The 13,867-nt window shown below is 37.9% G+C and overlaps 1 protein-coding gene across 1 annotated transcript in view; it reads right to left on the minus strand.

Annotated features, from left to right (window-relative positions):
* Window positions 1–13,867, minus strand: part of LRP2 (LDL receptor related protein 2) — a 196,937-nt gene that overhangs the window by 57,134 nt on the left and 125,936 nt on the right. Inside the window, exons 37-45 of the mRNA XM_042949038.1 lie at window positions 13,416–13,649; window positions 11,734–11,922; window positions 7,884–8,804; window positions 7,586–7,751; window positions 7,045–7,203; window positions 5,609–5,895; window positions 4,493–4,696; window positions 3,137–3,379; window positions 786–911 (exon numbers count right to left, since the gene is read on the minus strand). Of these exons, the coding sequence (XP_042804972.1) occupies window positions 786–911; window positions 3,137–3,379; window positions 4,493–4,696; window positions 5,609–5,895; window positions 7,045–7,203; window positions 7,586–7,751; window positions 7,884–8,804; window positions 11,734–11,922; window positions 13,416–13,649 (2,529 nt within the window). The remainder of the gene's footprint in view (window positions 1–785; window positions 912–3,136; window positions 3,380–4,492; window positions 4,697–5,608; window positions 5,896–7,044; window positions 7,204–7,585; window positions 7,752–7,883; window positions 8,805–11,733; window positions 11,923–13,415; window positions 13,650–13,867) is intronic.

Consider the following 13,867-nt stretch of genomic DNA (forward strand, 5'->3'; position numbering starts at 1 on the left):
TTTCTAAATTGTTATGTGGGTACGAACTAGAATCAAGTCTTAGAAATCTTCTGGTCTACGAGGCTCCCTTGCTTTGATCCATAATATCTGATGATTTTCCAGGGGTAAAATTGATGAGGAAGCAGAGGTCCCTCAAAGGTCAGCCCTGTCTCCAATCTATGTGTCCCTGTCTGATGGCTAAATCCTGAATTCTGCTTCCTCCTGCTGCTATTATACTACAACTGACACTTGCTTTCAGACTGTACCCTGGCCTGGCGAGAATTATTAAATTCTTAAATTATGCATCTATTTATAGTAATAGTTATCAAGCTTAAGAAAGGCCTTTTAAATCAGTCTACAAACCCAGGAAAAATATTTGAACCAAATTGCTAAATATGGAATAAAGATTTCTGAAACTCAAGCACATTAAAAAGACAGAAAAGGTATTTCATTTACTAATGGTGATTATAATCATATTAGGAGTAAATATAAGGACTTGACATACAAATTCTGCCTGGGGTTCCTGAAGACAAAAGGCCCTCGTCTCTGGGAGAAATGGCTCTGCAACTGTAAAAGGTCAGGTGTCAGAGCAGTTCTCTGGAAGAAATATGTGGAGTAGGGCATCCAGCCAGAAAACAGAGAGTGGGACTGCCCCTCTCATCACATCCTAAAAGAACTGCCCACTGCATCTACCATTGAGGTCAATTTCCAGTGACAAAAAGCGCAAACACCCAGACCATATATCTATGTATTAGCGGAAGACACGCGTCACGGGAACCACAGAAAGAGAAACAAGTTTATCTTACCACAGAAAACAGGGCTTTCATCACTCATGTCTCCACAGTCATTGTCTTCGTCACACAAGTAAAAATGAGGAATGCAAATATTCGTAGTCTGACATTTTACATATCCAGGCAGGCAGGCACGTTCAGCTTAGAAAAGACAGCCAGGTAAATATTGGAACGTATCTACCACATATATATATAGCATTAACAATGTCCACAAAAATAGAGCTCTTGGACTCAAAATAGCTGGGAAGACCGAAAGGGGAGCATTTTTAAAGCTATCACGGAGGCAATAACCATGACAGTTGTTTCACCATAGATTCTAGAGTAAAAAGAGGTATCTCTAGCTGGTAAGGGCAGGGGAGAAGGGAGCACGCTTACTTTGTAGTAAACCATCTATTTTAATTATTCAATTATTTAATTTTAATTATTTAATTAACTCATCAACAAGAGTCTCAACTCTTGGTTAAATAAACTGTGGCATATCCACACAATGAGGTAATATGTAGCTGTAAAAAGGAATGAAGAAGAGCTCTATATATTGACAAGTAATGATGGTATGATCTCCAGCATATTTGTTAACAGTAAGAAAGCAAGATTCAAAACAGCAGGAAAAACAATATGTGTAAGAAAAACAATATGTGTGTGAGAGTGTGTGTGTGTGTGTGTGTGTGTGTGTGTGTGTGTAATAAGAGAGATGCTTATAATAAAAAACAATAATCAGTCCCTCCTCGAGGCATCCAAGATGCTGAAAGGAAAGATGGCTAAGGGGAAGAAGGTGGCCCAGCCCCTGCTGTTGTGAAGAAGGCCAAGAAGGTGGTTAATCCCTCGTTTCAGAAAAGTCCCAAGAATTTTGGCATCGGACAGGACATCCAGACCAAAAGGCACCTCAGTCAATTTGCCAAATGGCCTAGCTATATCCGGCTGCAGCAGCAAAGGGCTATTCTCTATAAACATCAAAAAGTGCCTCCCATGATTAACCAGTTTACCTAGGCTTTGGACAGCTACTCAACTGCTTAAGCTGGTCCACAAATACAGACCAGAGACAAAGCAAGAGAAGAAGCAGAGATTATTGGACCGGGCTGAGAAGAAAGCTGCCAACAAAGGGGATGTGCCCACTAAGAGGCTGCCTGTCCTTGGAGCTGGGGTTAATACTGTCACCACCTTGGTGGATAATAAGAAGGCTCAGCCAGTAGGGATTACACATGATGTGGATGCCATTGAATTGGTTGTCTTCCTGCCTACCCTGTGTCATAAGATGGGTTCCCTACTGCATTATCATGGGGAAGGCCAGGCTGGGATGTCTGGTCCACACAACAACCTGCACCACTGTCAACGTCACACAGGTTAACTCAGAAGACAAAGGACCTCTGGCTAAGCTGGTGGAAGACATCAGGACCAATTATAATGACAGATGTAATGAGATCCACCATCACTGGGAAAGCAACATCCTGGGACCAAAGTCGATGGCTCAAGCTGGAAAAGGCAAAGGGGAAGGAACTGGCTATAAAACTGGCCTAAGTGGATGCTGTTATTTCTGCATTATAAAAGTAATAGAAAGTTCTCTTTCAGCCAGTGTCAAATAATAATAATAATATTATTATTATTATTAATAAAATAATGTTAAATTGAGAATACTTTAGAGTGAGTGGGGTGGAGAGGACAAGGAGGAAAGACTACTGTGAATGTACCTCATGATACAATTTTCACCATGAACCATGTACATTAGTTTGTATAAATAAAAACTAAGAAATAAAAACAGAAGAAGGAAAGCAATTCCTAAAATTTGGAAACAGTAACATAAGCAAACACTGCATCAAGTTAATAGCATAACAATTCAGAGAAAAAAAATTCAAAGGACTTTAAAAACCAGTATTTGGGATACATATCCCTAACAGGACATAATCTAAGAACAAGAGGGATCTAAAATCTTAGATTATGATTAGATTTACTGGTAGTAGTATTATGTGTGTGGTTATTTTGAAATTATTATAGGCATTTTGAAATTATTGTAGAATAAAGCAATAAAGTAACTATGTTAATGTAATCAGAAACCAATTTTAAGCACAAAAGAGATAGGATTTATAAAATATAAGTTTAAAAATGTAATCTTAAATTAAAATATAATTTCTCCCTTAAAAATTATATTTCCTAGCTCTAGTACACTGAAAAGCCCAGGAAGCAATGAAAGCCAAATAGGGAAGGGCAACTCAACACTGTGGTAATTTCTAAATCTACAAAAAGGAATGAGGTCTCTTGGGATAAGTGGCTAATTCCAGGTCTGAGATAGGTTATGGACTGAATGGGCCATGTTAAAATAACAGAGGAACCAACTTAGCAGAGCTCCCACGGTAAGTACTTGGTGAACTTACCGCAATTTTTCTCATCTGATGTGTCATTATCATGGCAGTTGTTTATGCCATTGCAGACAAACTGAAGAGGAATACACCTTCTATTATTGCAAGTAAACTCCGAAGTGGCATTACAGTCCCTGAACAGGCACCCTGCCTCGTCACTGTTGTCACCGCAGTCATTGTAGTGATCACAGCGGTAATGATATTGGACACATCGCCCATTGTCGCAGGTGAAGGCTGTCGGAGGGCAGGTGTGAAACGCTAAAAGGAAGAAAAGACATTGACAAGACTTCTTGATTAAAGCATTCAACAAATTAGAGGGGTGCCTGGGTGGCTCAGTCAGTTAAGCGTCCGACTTTGGCTCAGGTCATGATCTCATGGTCCGTGAGTTCAAGCCCCGCATTGGGCTCTATGCTGACAGCTCAGAGCCTGGAGCCTGCCTCAGATTCTGTGTCTCCCTCTCTCTCTGACCCTCCCCCATTCATGCTCTGTCTCTCTCTGTCTCAAAAATAAATAAATGTTTAAAAAAAACAATATATTGTTTAGAAATTAGGAATCCTAATTTCTAGAAAAATACACTCAAATAAAATGGGTACTTTGAGTTTACCTTCTAAAGCAAAATAGGCTGCAAAATGGACTGTGTGCAAAATGAGGTAAACTTTAGATTAATCAAAACATATTGTGTATGTTTTTAAAGTAAATTAGTTATCTTAAGCAAACGTTATTCTCTGTCATCTCAATTTAAAATTTTACCTCAATCACAGAAAAGCATGCAAATACAATCTCTTTAGGGAAAATAAAACTCTCAGCCCCTACAGTCTATTGGGAAAAGGTAGCTAACTTCCAGTGTTTTACTCACCCCATTACATGGAAGCTGAATACTGAATGATTTCAATAAATCATTAATGATCCTTCTGCTATGAAAATTAATAAAATGATAACAATCACCTAGTAGAGTTCTTAGTTCCATGCTAAGTCATGCTTCACATGTACCAAACCCCATGCTGTGTTTTTTATATACTGTCTCTCTCCTCACAAAAATCCTCCAGTTTCCAGAGGAGGTGTGTGAAGCTCAGAAGGGCTGGGTAACTTCTCCATGGCTTCACAGACTGTAAATGGCAGAGCTAGGATTTTATTCCAGCACCTTTGCTCTCAACCACGGAGGAAGTGCTTCCTACTGAAACATCATACATTACTCCCTGGCGGATATACCAGCTTCTATGTGATGTAATAGTCTGCATTCTCAGTTTTCAGTTCTAACAGGACACACTGGCACAAAATTGAAACCTACGCACACACAGAAGGATTCTGCACCAAAAACACGGCATAAAGACAAGTTTGCTTCCTAACGAAAGCTCTGAGAGTCCAACTCACCACAGACGATTTCCAGCTCATCACTGCCATCACCACAGTCATTATCGTTGTCACACTTCCATTGCTCTGAGATGCAGTGCCCATTGAGGCAGGTGAACTTGGAGCTATCACATCGTGTCCCATTGTCCACAATGCAGTACTTTTTGTTGTTGGCCAGATACCAGCGGCCCTCATGAGGACACTGGCACTCGGCACCATTTGGACCTGAAAAAAAGTTTCCGAATAAGCAAAGGATTTGCTTATTTTCCCCTCCAGAATAGCAGTGGCAATATTTCTATATTAAATGTGCTACAAGACAAGCCATAGAAACTCTTCCCATCAACTCTCAACTATATTCTGAGTCCTTTTTCCATGAAGAACAACCACCAATTCTAATAAATACAGCTAATTCACCTTAATCTTTAAACAGTTAGCTCTTGCCTGCACTGACACAATAGAAATCATTCTCCCTTCTCAGCAAAATCTATACAGCAATAGTACCAAAAGATGCATCTTTCTATGAACCTGTTGCTATCTATAAAACACACTATGAAACACATAATACACTATAAAATATCAAACTATAATAGTACCTCCTACGTGGAAGAAGTAAATCCTTTCATAAGGGAGGTAAGCTCAGTAATATAATTTATTTTTTTTATAAAAGTTTGTTAAGTTTATTCATTTTGAGAGAGAGAGAGAGAGAGAGAGAGAGAGCACAAGTGGGGAAGGGAAATAGAGAGAGGAACCCAAGCAGACTCTGCACTGTAAGCACAGAGCCCTATGTAGGCTTGGAACTCACAAACAGTGAGATCATGACCTGAGCCGAAGTAAGACAGGCGCCCCTCATTCATGGAATTTCTATTTAATTCATGAAGTTTGGCGGCCAAAGACTCCATGTTTCTACTTCCATCAACCTTGAGTTAAAATTGCCTTTTTTAAGAGGGCTCCATATCAAATAGAACCTATCAAAGTCTTCCTCTAAACATACAAACCCCTAAATCTATTTTATGAATTACCCTGAAATTAAGGAGAATTTTGATTTTCACCTCTTAGAGTTGAGTATCACTCAGCCTTCCCTACCAGTCATCAGCACTATTACACTACATGATTCGATCTTCATGGGCAATGCCTTACCTGGTGCACAAATATGGCTGCAGCCTCCATTAAACTCACTGCAAGGATTGCTACACTGCTGTTGGTTCTTCACAATAACGCGAATACCATTAGGCCGGAAGGGAAAACTCATGGTCATTGCCATCTGACCTGACCCATCATATTTGTTAGCTCGGTAAATTTTTTTTGTGTTCCAGTCAGTCCAATAAATGTACTGGCCATAGAGAGTCAAGCTAAAAGGATGAAAGGCTCTGTTGACAATGACCTCACGCTGTGTGCCCGTCAGAGTACTGCGCTCAATCTTCTGCCTAAAATAAAGCAAGAAACATGTTGCAATCCAGAAATAAGAAGTTCCTCAAATGGCAACCCAATGCTAACCATTCCAACCATTCCTTTACACAAGCCCCCAACTTTCTTTTCAAGGGTAGTATAAGGCAGGAAAAAAAGTTTCATCCAATGATGGAAGGTCTTGGTTTGCTTATGAAACAAGGGCCTGATCTCCAAACATTAATATAGCCTATAAGTAAGCCTACACAGGGAACCAGGCTGAAATTAGGAACAGGAGAATATTATGAAATAATACATGCAAAGCACGGAATTCAATGTTTAGTATATATTTAGTACATATGTTTAGACATATTAGTCACTCAATGAAATGTGAATTACTTATTCGTTCCTACTCCCTTAATGACAGGTTTCAATTTGACATGTACCTAGTCCTTTGAGGTATTTACCTAAAATGATCCAAACTTAGACACTTAAACATCACTGCTTGCTTCAAATGAGAAGATAAAGAAAAGATGAGATTGTTAGGTGCTAGTGTCACAAGACCAAAATCTTAAGAAAATAAGCAAAATAAGTTAAGATTTCTGACACGGAAACACCAGCAATAATAAATGAAATCATCTCATTTTTTTCAGCTGTACCATTAAGATGACTGGAATGTAATTTCAGGGCTACTTAAATAAGTTACATATAAAATTAGAATTGACCAAGGTTTATAAGAAAAAATTGCAAAATTGGCTGAGAAAAACCTATCTGAGAAGATGACCAATAGTCAAAGACTAAAGGAAAATGTTTTTAACAAGATATGGAAGACTAAAGCCTAGAGGAAACTTAATATCAACGTGCATTTAAAAGTCATTCATATTTTATAATAGTTACATGGGGCCTGGAGATTATAAATTGAGTGATTATATTTGTAATTATAATTGAAATTAACTCATCTTGTAATGTGTCTTTAGATGCTTTCTAGTTCATAATTATTCAATCTCATGATAGACCAATTTTCACAGGTACATTCATCAAGCTGAGACATAGTTCATAAAACTGTGACTCTACATTTTGGCCATGTCTATTTGGCATATTATATTTTCATCATATTATGCAAATCCCTCCTTTAGAAGTAGAAACAAGAAGTCTTATCAACACGCACAAGAATAATGAAAGACACATACAGACTGGCATCTGCCCAGTAGAGAAGGTCATTCTCGTAGTCCAGAGTGAGCCCATTGGGCCAGACCAGGCTGCTGTTCACAATAGGTACCCGGAAATTTCCTCCCAGTGTGGCTCTCTCAATTTTGGCATTGGTACCCCAGTCAGTCCAGTACATGTACCTAGTCATCCAAAAGGAGTCATAATTAATTCACCACAAGGAAGCTCACAATAATTAAAAAGGTTAAAAGAATGGCGGTCTTCTTTACCTGCAAATTTGACATTAATATGGCAAATGAAACCCACTCCATTCTCACCCACACAACTTGCCTAAAAGGGATTTACTGAGTCAGAACATTGATTCCTGATGAGCGGCCAGCCTTTCCAGCATCAACAGGAGTTACTTCCTAGTCAAAATCATTCATGCTTTTTCACACTTGAATATACAGCTATAGAGTTTCAAGCCAATAAAATGTTGGCTGTCTAGGAACATAATATAATTTCAGGCCCCACTCCCTCCAGAAATAAACATACAGAAATATGATAAACGAGACCATAGCATACCCTCGACAAGGATCTAAAACAATTGCTCTTGGCTTTGAAACGTGGGCTATCACAGTGCGCTTAGACCCATCCTCGGCCATTGAGTTAATTGTCTCATTGGTGTAGTCACTGTAATATATTCTTCTATTGATCCAGTCAAAGGCAATGCCATCAGGATTCCCTCTACCTGGACATATACCAATAAACACACACAAAGGTATTAGAATCTCAAAAAGCATTTTAGAACCTCTAGATCATCCACATGTGTTGATTACACTGTGTCAATTTCCAATATAAGCTGCTCCTGAAGTGCTCTTACCTGAAATAATGGCAGTAGAAGACCTGGTCCCTGAATTTAGATTGACATACGAAATCTGACCGTTTCCAGATCCTAAAGATTGTGTGAAGTAGATTCTGTTACTTATGTCATCATAGGCCAGGTCTACAGCAACTCTTTCCACACTTATTGGTTGGAAAGGTGGGCTATGATCCTCAGGGTCCAAGTGTAAGCTTCTCAAGGTATTTTCCAAGGCAAAGATGAGGAAATTTTCTGTTGGAATGGCACAGCTCTTGCCATCACCTTCTAGGGTTCCAAATGCACAGCCACATTTAGGGGTGTCCAATCCAGGGAGAGCAAAGCAGAAATGGGTGCATCCACCATTATTTTCCAAGCAAGGGTTGTGGTTGACCTCAGCTGGTGACCGGGGCTGAACACTCTGGTCAAAAATGGTTACATCTCTTAGCCAATTGATATTGTCCCTTATCACTGTTGGTGATTCATTGCTGTTTGGTTCCTTGCTAGCTTGGAAGATTTTTTTTAAATTTCTGTCTACCCATATGATAGAATTTCCAAAAACAGTGATGGCATAAGGAGTTGGATAACGACTGCCATAACGAATCACTTCAGACACCCCTGCCTCAATACCAATCCTTGCAATTATATCTAAAGAATCATCAACCCAATAAACATAGCGATTGCTATGGTCTACTGCCAACCCCCGTGGTGTGACAATGCCTTCTGATACAAGCACAGTTCGATTAGTGCAATCAAGAAAAGAACGTTCAATCTTTGGGCTTTGCCCATAGTCAGCCCAGAAGAGATATCTGTTCTTGGGGTCTACAACAATATCTCTGGGTCTATCCACTGTGGCTTTAAGGAGAATACGGCGGTAGGTGGTGTTGATCCGCAGAACTTCTATCAGTGTTTCAGACACGAAAGCATTGGTGAAATAAAGGTTTCCTGCAGGAAAATGAAAGAGCATGCTGGTAAGTGCAAAACCAAGAAGGAAAAAGAGGGTACCTTTCAAATTCAGAACAAAATACATACGGTTGAGGTTTGGATCAGTAAATGTTATCTTTTCCAAGATAATAACTATTTATTAAAGAAATTGTTTCTTCAAATTTAAAGAGACAGTGCCTACCTTCAGCTTCTAAAGCAGATTGGAATTTATAGCAAATGTGATAACCCACTTTCTACTGAAAAATATATTTTTCAGAACGTGCAACTGAATGTTTAACACCTAAATCTCCAAAGACTCTAATACATATTATCATGACATATCTTCTACTCCCAACATGAGGAAAGGAGTAAAGAGGGAAAGCCAGCAGTTTCTGACATTATCAATGTCATCAAGTGCTCTTTGTGCTTAGAATTAACATGAGTTAATAGTATACTCTAACCAGTGTAGCAGTTTTCATCACATGGACCTTCTACAGCCATCAAAACAAAAACCCATTTGTCTTTTGACATTACAAAACAATGTAAATGCTAGAAAGAAACAATGCTGTGGGGGGGCGCCTGGGTGGCTCAATCAGTTGGGGGATCTGACTTCAGCTCAGGTCATGATCTCACGGTTCATGGTTCAAGCCCCACGTCGGGCTCTCTGCTGACAGCTCAGAGCCTGGAGCTTGCTTCAGACTCTGTGTCTCCCTCTCTCTCTGCCCCTCCCCTGCTCATGCTCTGTCTCTCTGTCTCTGTTTCTCTCTCTCAAAAATAAAAATTGAAAAATAAATTAAAGAAAAAAAAACCCCACAATGGTGTGAAGGCAGTATGAGTAGATACTGATCCCATATTGATTCCATGTAGTCAAAAGCCTATTGTTGAACTGTCAATTCTGCTACCAAGGAACATCTATTTTGTTCCTAGGTCTGAATCAAAATTGCTCGGGAGAAATCAGGCCAATATGCAATATGTTACTGATCTACTCTGTGTATGTTTAAATCCTTCAATCCAGGCTTGGCAAATTTTTTCCAAAAAGTGCCAGATAGTAAATATTTCAGGCATTATAGAGCACATGGTTTCTTTCACAAGTACTCAGGTCTGCCACTGTAAACACAAAAAGCAGCCATAGATAATACATTAGCAAATAGGCACAGTTGTGTCTCAGTAAAACTTTACTTACAAAAACAGGCATAATCAAAAGGTACAAATTTCCAGTTATAAAAAAATAAGTACTAAGGATGTACAACATAATAACTATAGTCAACACTGCTGTATGGTATATATTAAAGTATTTAAGAGAGTAAATCCTAAGAGTTCTCATTACAAGAAGAAATATTTTTTTCTTCTTCTTTCCTTTTTACTGTATCTATATGAGATGATGGATGTTAGCTGCACCTATTGTGAATTATTGTGCACAATATGTGAAAATCAAACTATCATGCTTTATGCCTTAACCTTATACAGTGATGTATATCAATTATTTCTGAATAAAACTGTGGAACTAAAAACAGCCAGTGGGCTGCATTTGGCCCATCGGCCATAGACTGTTGACGCTATACTCTCAAAAGTAATATAGGAATTTGTAATCAGAAATGGGATTTAGGAACCCAATTAAACCCTTATCTAACCATACTATGATATTTACTATTTACAATAAACTCTTATTAGAGTACTTAGATTTTCATAATATATTTTAATATTTTTAAGTGCTGTCTACTTACCCAACTTGATTAACATACAATGATACCAATTTTTTATAGAATAGGATCATATTCTAAAAATTATAATACATTTAATACATTTGTTTCTCAGCATATCATTAAACAAAAATTAATTTAAAATTTAATTTAAAAGTAAGTACATGATGCCTGAAACTAATATTACACTGTGTGTTAACTAACTGGAATTTAAATAAAAACTTTAAAAAATAATAAAATAAAAAACAGCAGGTGATTTTGCTATATGCAAGAGTGGGAAAATGTCAAGTCACATGTGAGGATAGTTACCAACCAATTCAATGTCAGCATATCAAAGGAGAGACAAGGGTTATGATCAGGCAGGGGTTGAAGAGAGCTTCAACAATGGCTAACGAGGGAATAAGTCAGTGATGAGGAGTCCTGTTACCACCTGGAGATCCTATTTACATTCTTAGAGTTGTTTAGAATATTAATAAATGTATGTTATGTATTTCATTATAAAAAATAAAATAAATTTCAATAAAATTAAAACAGAGAAAGTGCCTAATAATCAAAGAGTTTTAACACATTAATAAGAGGAAGCAATTAAGAATTTGTCAGTTAAAATTGCTCAGCTTTGGGGCGCATTGGTGGCTAAGTCAGTTAAGCATCCGACTTCAGCTCAGGTCATGATCTCGAGGTTTGTGGGTTCGAGCTCAGAGCCTGGAGCCTGCTTTGGATTCTGTGTCTCCCTCTCTCTCTGCCCCTCTCCCACTCGTGCTCCCTCTCTCTCTCTCTCTCTCTCTCAAAAATAAATAAACATTAAAAAAAATTTCTTTAATAAAATTGTTCAGCTTTGAAATAAATTATTGTCATTTTATGGTTCACATAGTTTAATATCCTTATTTAATACCCTAAATTTTAATTTATATATTTCTAATTTAGAAATTAGGTGCTAATCTAAGTGTGAAAAAAAATCAACATAATTTTTCTAATCATTTTGCCTACAGTTCTGATGATGTTGATAATAGAAGAAAATGCATTAGCTGTTATGAATTTGTCCACGGAAGTACCTTATAATTAACTTAATAAAAGTATAGCTTAGTCTAAAAGCATAATTCAATTTATCTTAAATAATACTAATAATTCTCTAGAAAAATATTTTTGTGGTGCATATGGTGTCAGATTAAACTTTCTGGCATAAAACAAGACGATAGAGATGCAAACACAAAAAGAGACTTCTCAATAAAATCACTATATGGCTTACCTACCTGCTACCCAATCCACTGCAATACCCCGAACTCCATTTTCTCCTATTCCTTGTGTAACAATGTTTGTAAAAGAAGACCCATCAGGTCTGATTCTACGGATTGCATTATAAGATGTCACAGAACTGCTAAAATCACACCAATAAATAAAGCCAGAGAATACATCAACATCCACATGCAGTGCATTTCGTCCTGAAACATTTAAGAAAAGATCATTAAACAGTACTCTGGATCGAACTAGAACTTTAAAATGCTTGCCCTCCTTCTCACACCATCATTTCCAACCCCCTTCTCTGACTGTGCCCCCCACTGCAAAATAAAACTGTTTCCCAGTTGCAATGAGCACACCTACCACCCAGATCGTGGTTTCTAAAAACCATCTCCCACGATAAGAAACACTGGCTTCCGGGAGAAACAGCTGATTATAAGTTTGGGAATGGAAGGTTATAAGATAAGCCTAGAACACCTTCTTATACACAGAAGCAAGGAAGCACTCAAACACTAATGAGATCATGACATCATACAGGTAGCCATTTTAAGAGGTTTTACCTGGCCACAATGAATTCAACAGAGCATCAAGAGTAATTGTGGTAAACATTTATAATATATTGAATTGAAAAAAAAATAAAGTAAAAACTTGAGTCCATGATTACATTCTACACCTGAAACTAGTAACACTAAATGTATGTGCAGGTGTACATACACACACAGACTGAGAGTTCAAATGTGCTGAAATATTGACAATTTTTGTATCCAGGTGAAGGGTATAAGGATGTTCACTGTACCTTTCTTTCAACTTTCCTGTGTTTGAAAATTTTCAAAATAAAAGTTATGAGAAAAATTAATTGATTTTATATTATCTTTAGAAGATGGTAACTTAGATCCATAACTTTTTAGATATGAGTAAACAGTGCTCGCTTCGGCAGCACATATACTCCCTGACTTCTTACACTATATACTCTGCCACCTCTTCTGACCATCCACCCCTCCATTCCCTTCACTCTTTTTCTTCCCTTTCTATCTTTTATTTCTATCATTATCCTGTGGCACACTCCTTATGATGCGAGTAGACATTTAGTTCCCCCTGTGGTAACACACACCTAGAAATCTCTTGATTCATCTAGAAAGCAAGTGATTATTTTCTATGTTCACTGTATATAAGCATAAAGCAAAAATACAGTTACTAAGGAGATACTAATGCTGTCAACTTATTTCAACTCCTCAAACAGATATTAACAAATCAGATTATGGACTACTTCATTACTATTCTAAGTAGCATAATCTTGACCCTAAATCTCCATTAACTGTTCTTCTAAACACCAACTCTGATTACTTCTTGCAATCTCATGCTACATTCTATCTTTCTCTAGTCCTGTCATTCTCAGTGTGGTCCATGGACCAGTGACATCAGATGACCTGGGAACTTGTTAGGAATGTAGATTCTCTGACCCTACCCCAACTTACTAAATGCGATAGTCTGGAGATGGGGTCCAGACCTGGTTTTAACAAGCTCTCCAATTCTGATGCACACTAATGTCTGAGAACTATTCAAGGCAGAGCCAGTTTATTTCAGGAGAGAACCTCATTACATGCTGGATCCAAACGTGAAGAAATGCTTTATGGCACCAAGAATTCAACATGGCACAAGACAGAGTGAAATCTTACTTATATTGGAGTTGGCATACCTTGGCCTGCCACTGGCACCATGGCTTCTGAATGATCCGAAAATTGCAAGCTAAAGCCTCTGATTGTCGACAGCATTGAAACAACAAGGAAAGAACTATATGGAGAGCAGGTCCGATTATCAGGATTGAGTTTCATTCCACTGGCACAGGCACATGAGAACAATCCTCCCGGTATAGGCAGGCAAATCTGCTGACAGGCATTCACATTGTTGCTACAGCCATTGAAGGATGTGCCTAAATGAAATCAAAATTAGTTTGTAACTTTTGACCTCACATATTTGCCACTCCATCTCAAATACTTTATACTGGGTCATCAAATAATTAATAATAAATAATAAATAATTAATCAATAACACAATACCTGGGTTAACAACATAAAAACAGCATTGAATCAACTGCAGCTTATACAACTAACACATAAAGGTACCACAACCATTATTTAATAGAGATTA

Source organism: Panthera leo, chromosome C1, assembly GCF_018350215.1.
Source record: "Panthera leo isolate Ple1 chromosome C1, P.leo_Ple1_pat1.1, whole genome shotgun sequence".
Taxonomy (NCBI): Eukaryota; Metazoa; Chordata; class Mammalia; order Carnivora; family Felidae; genus Panthera; species Panthera leo.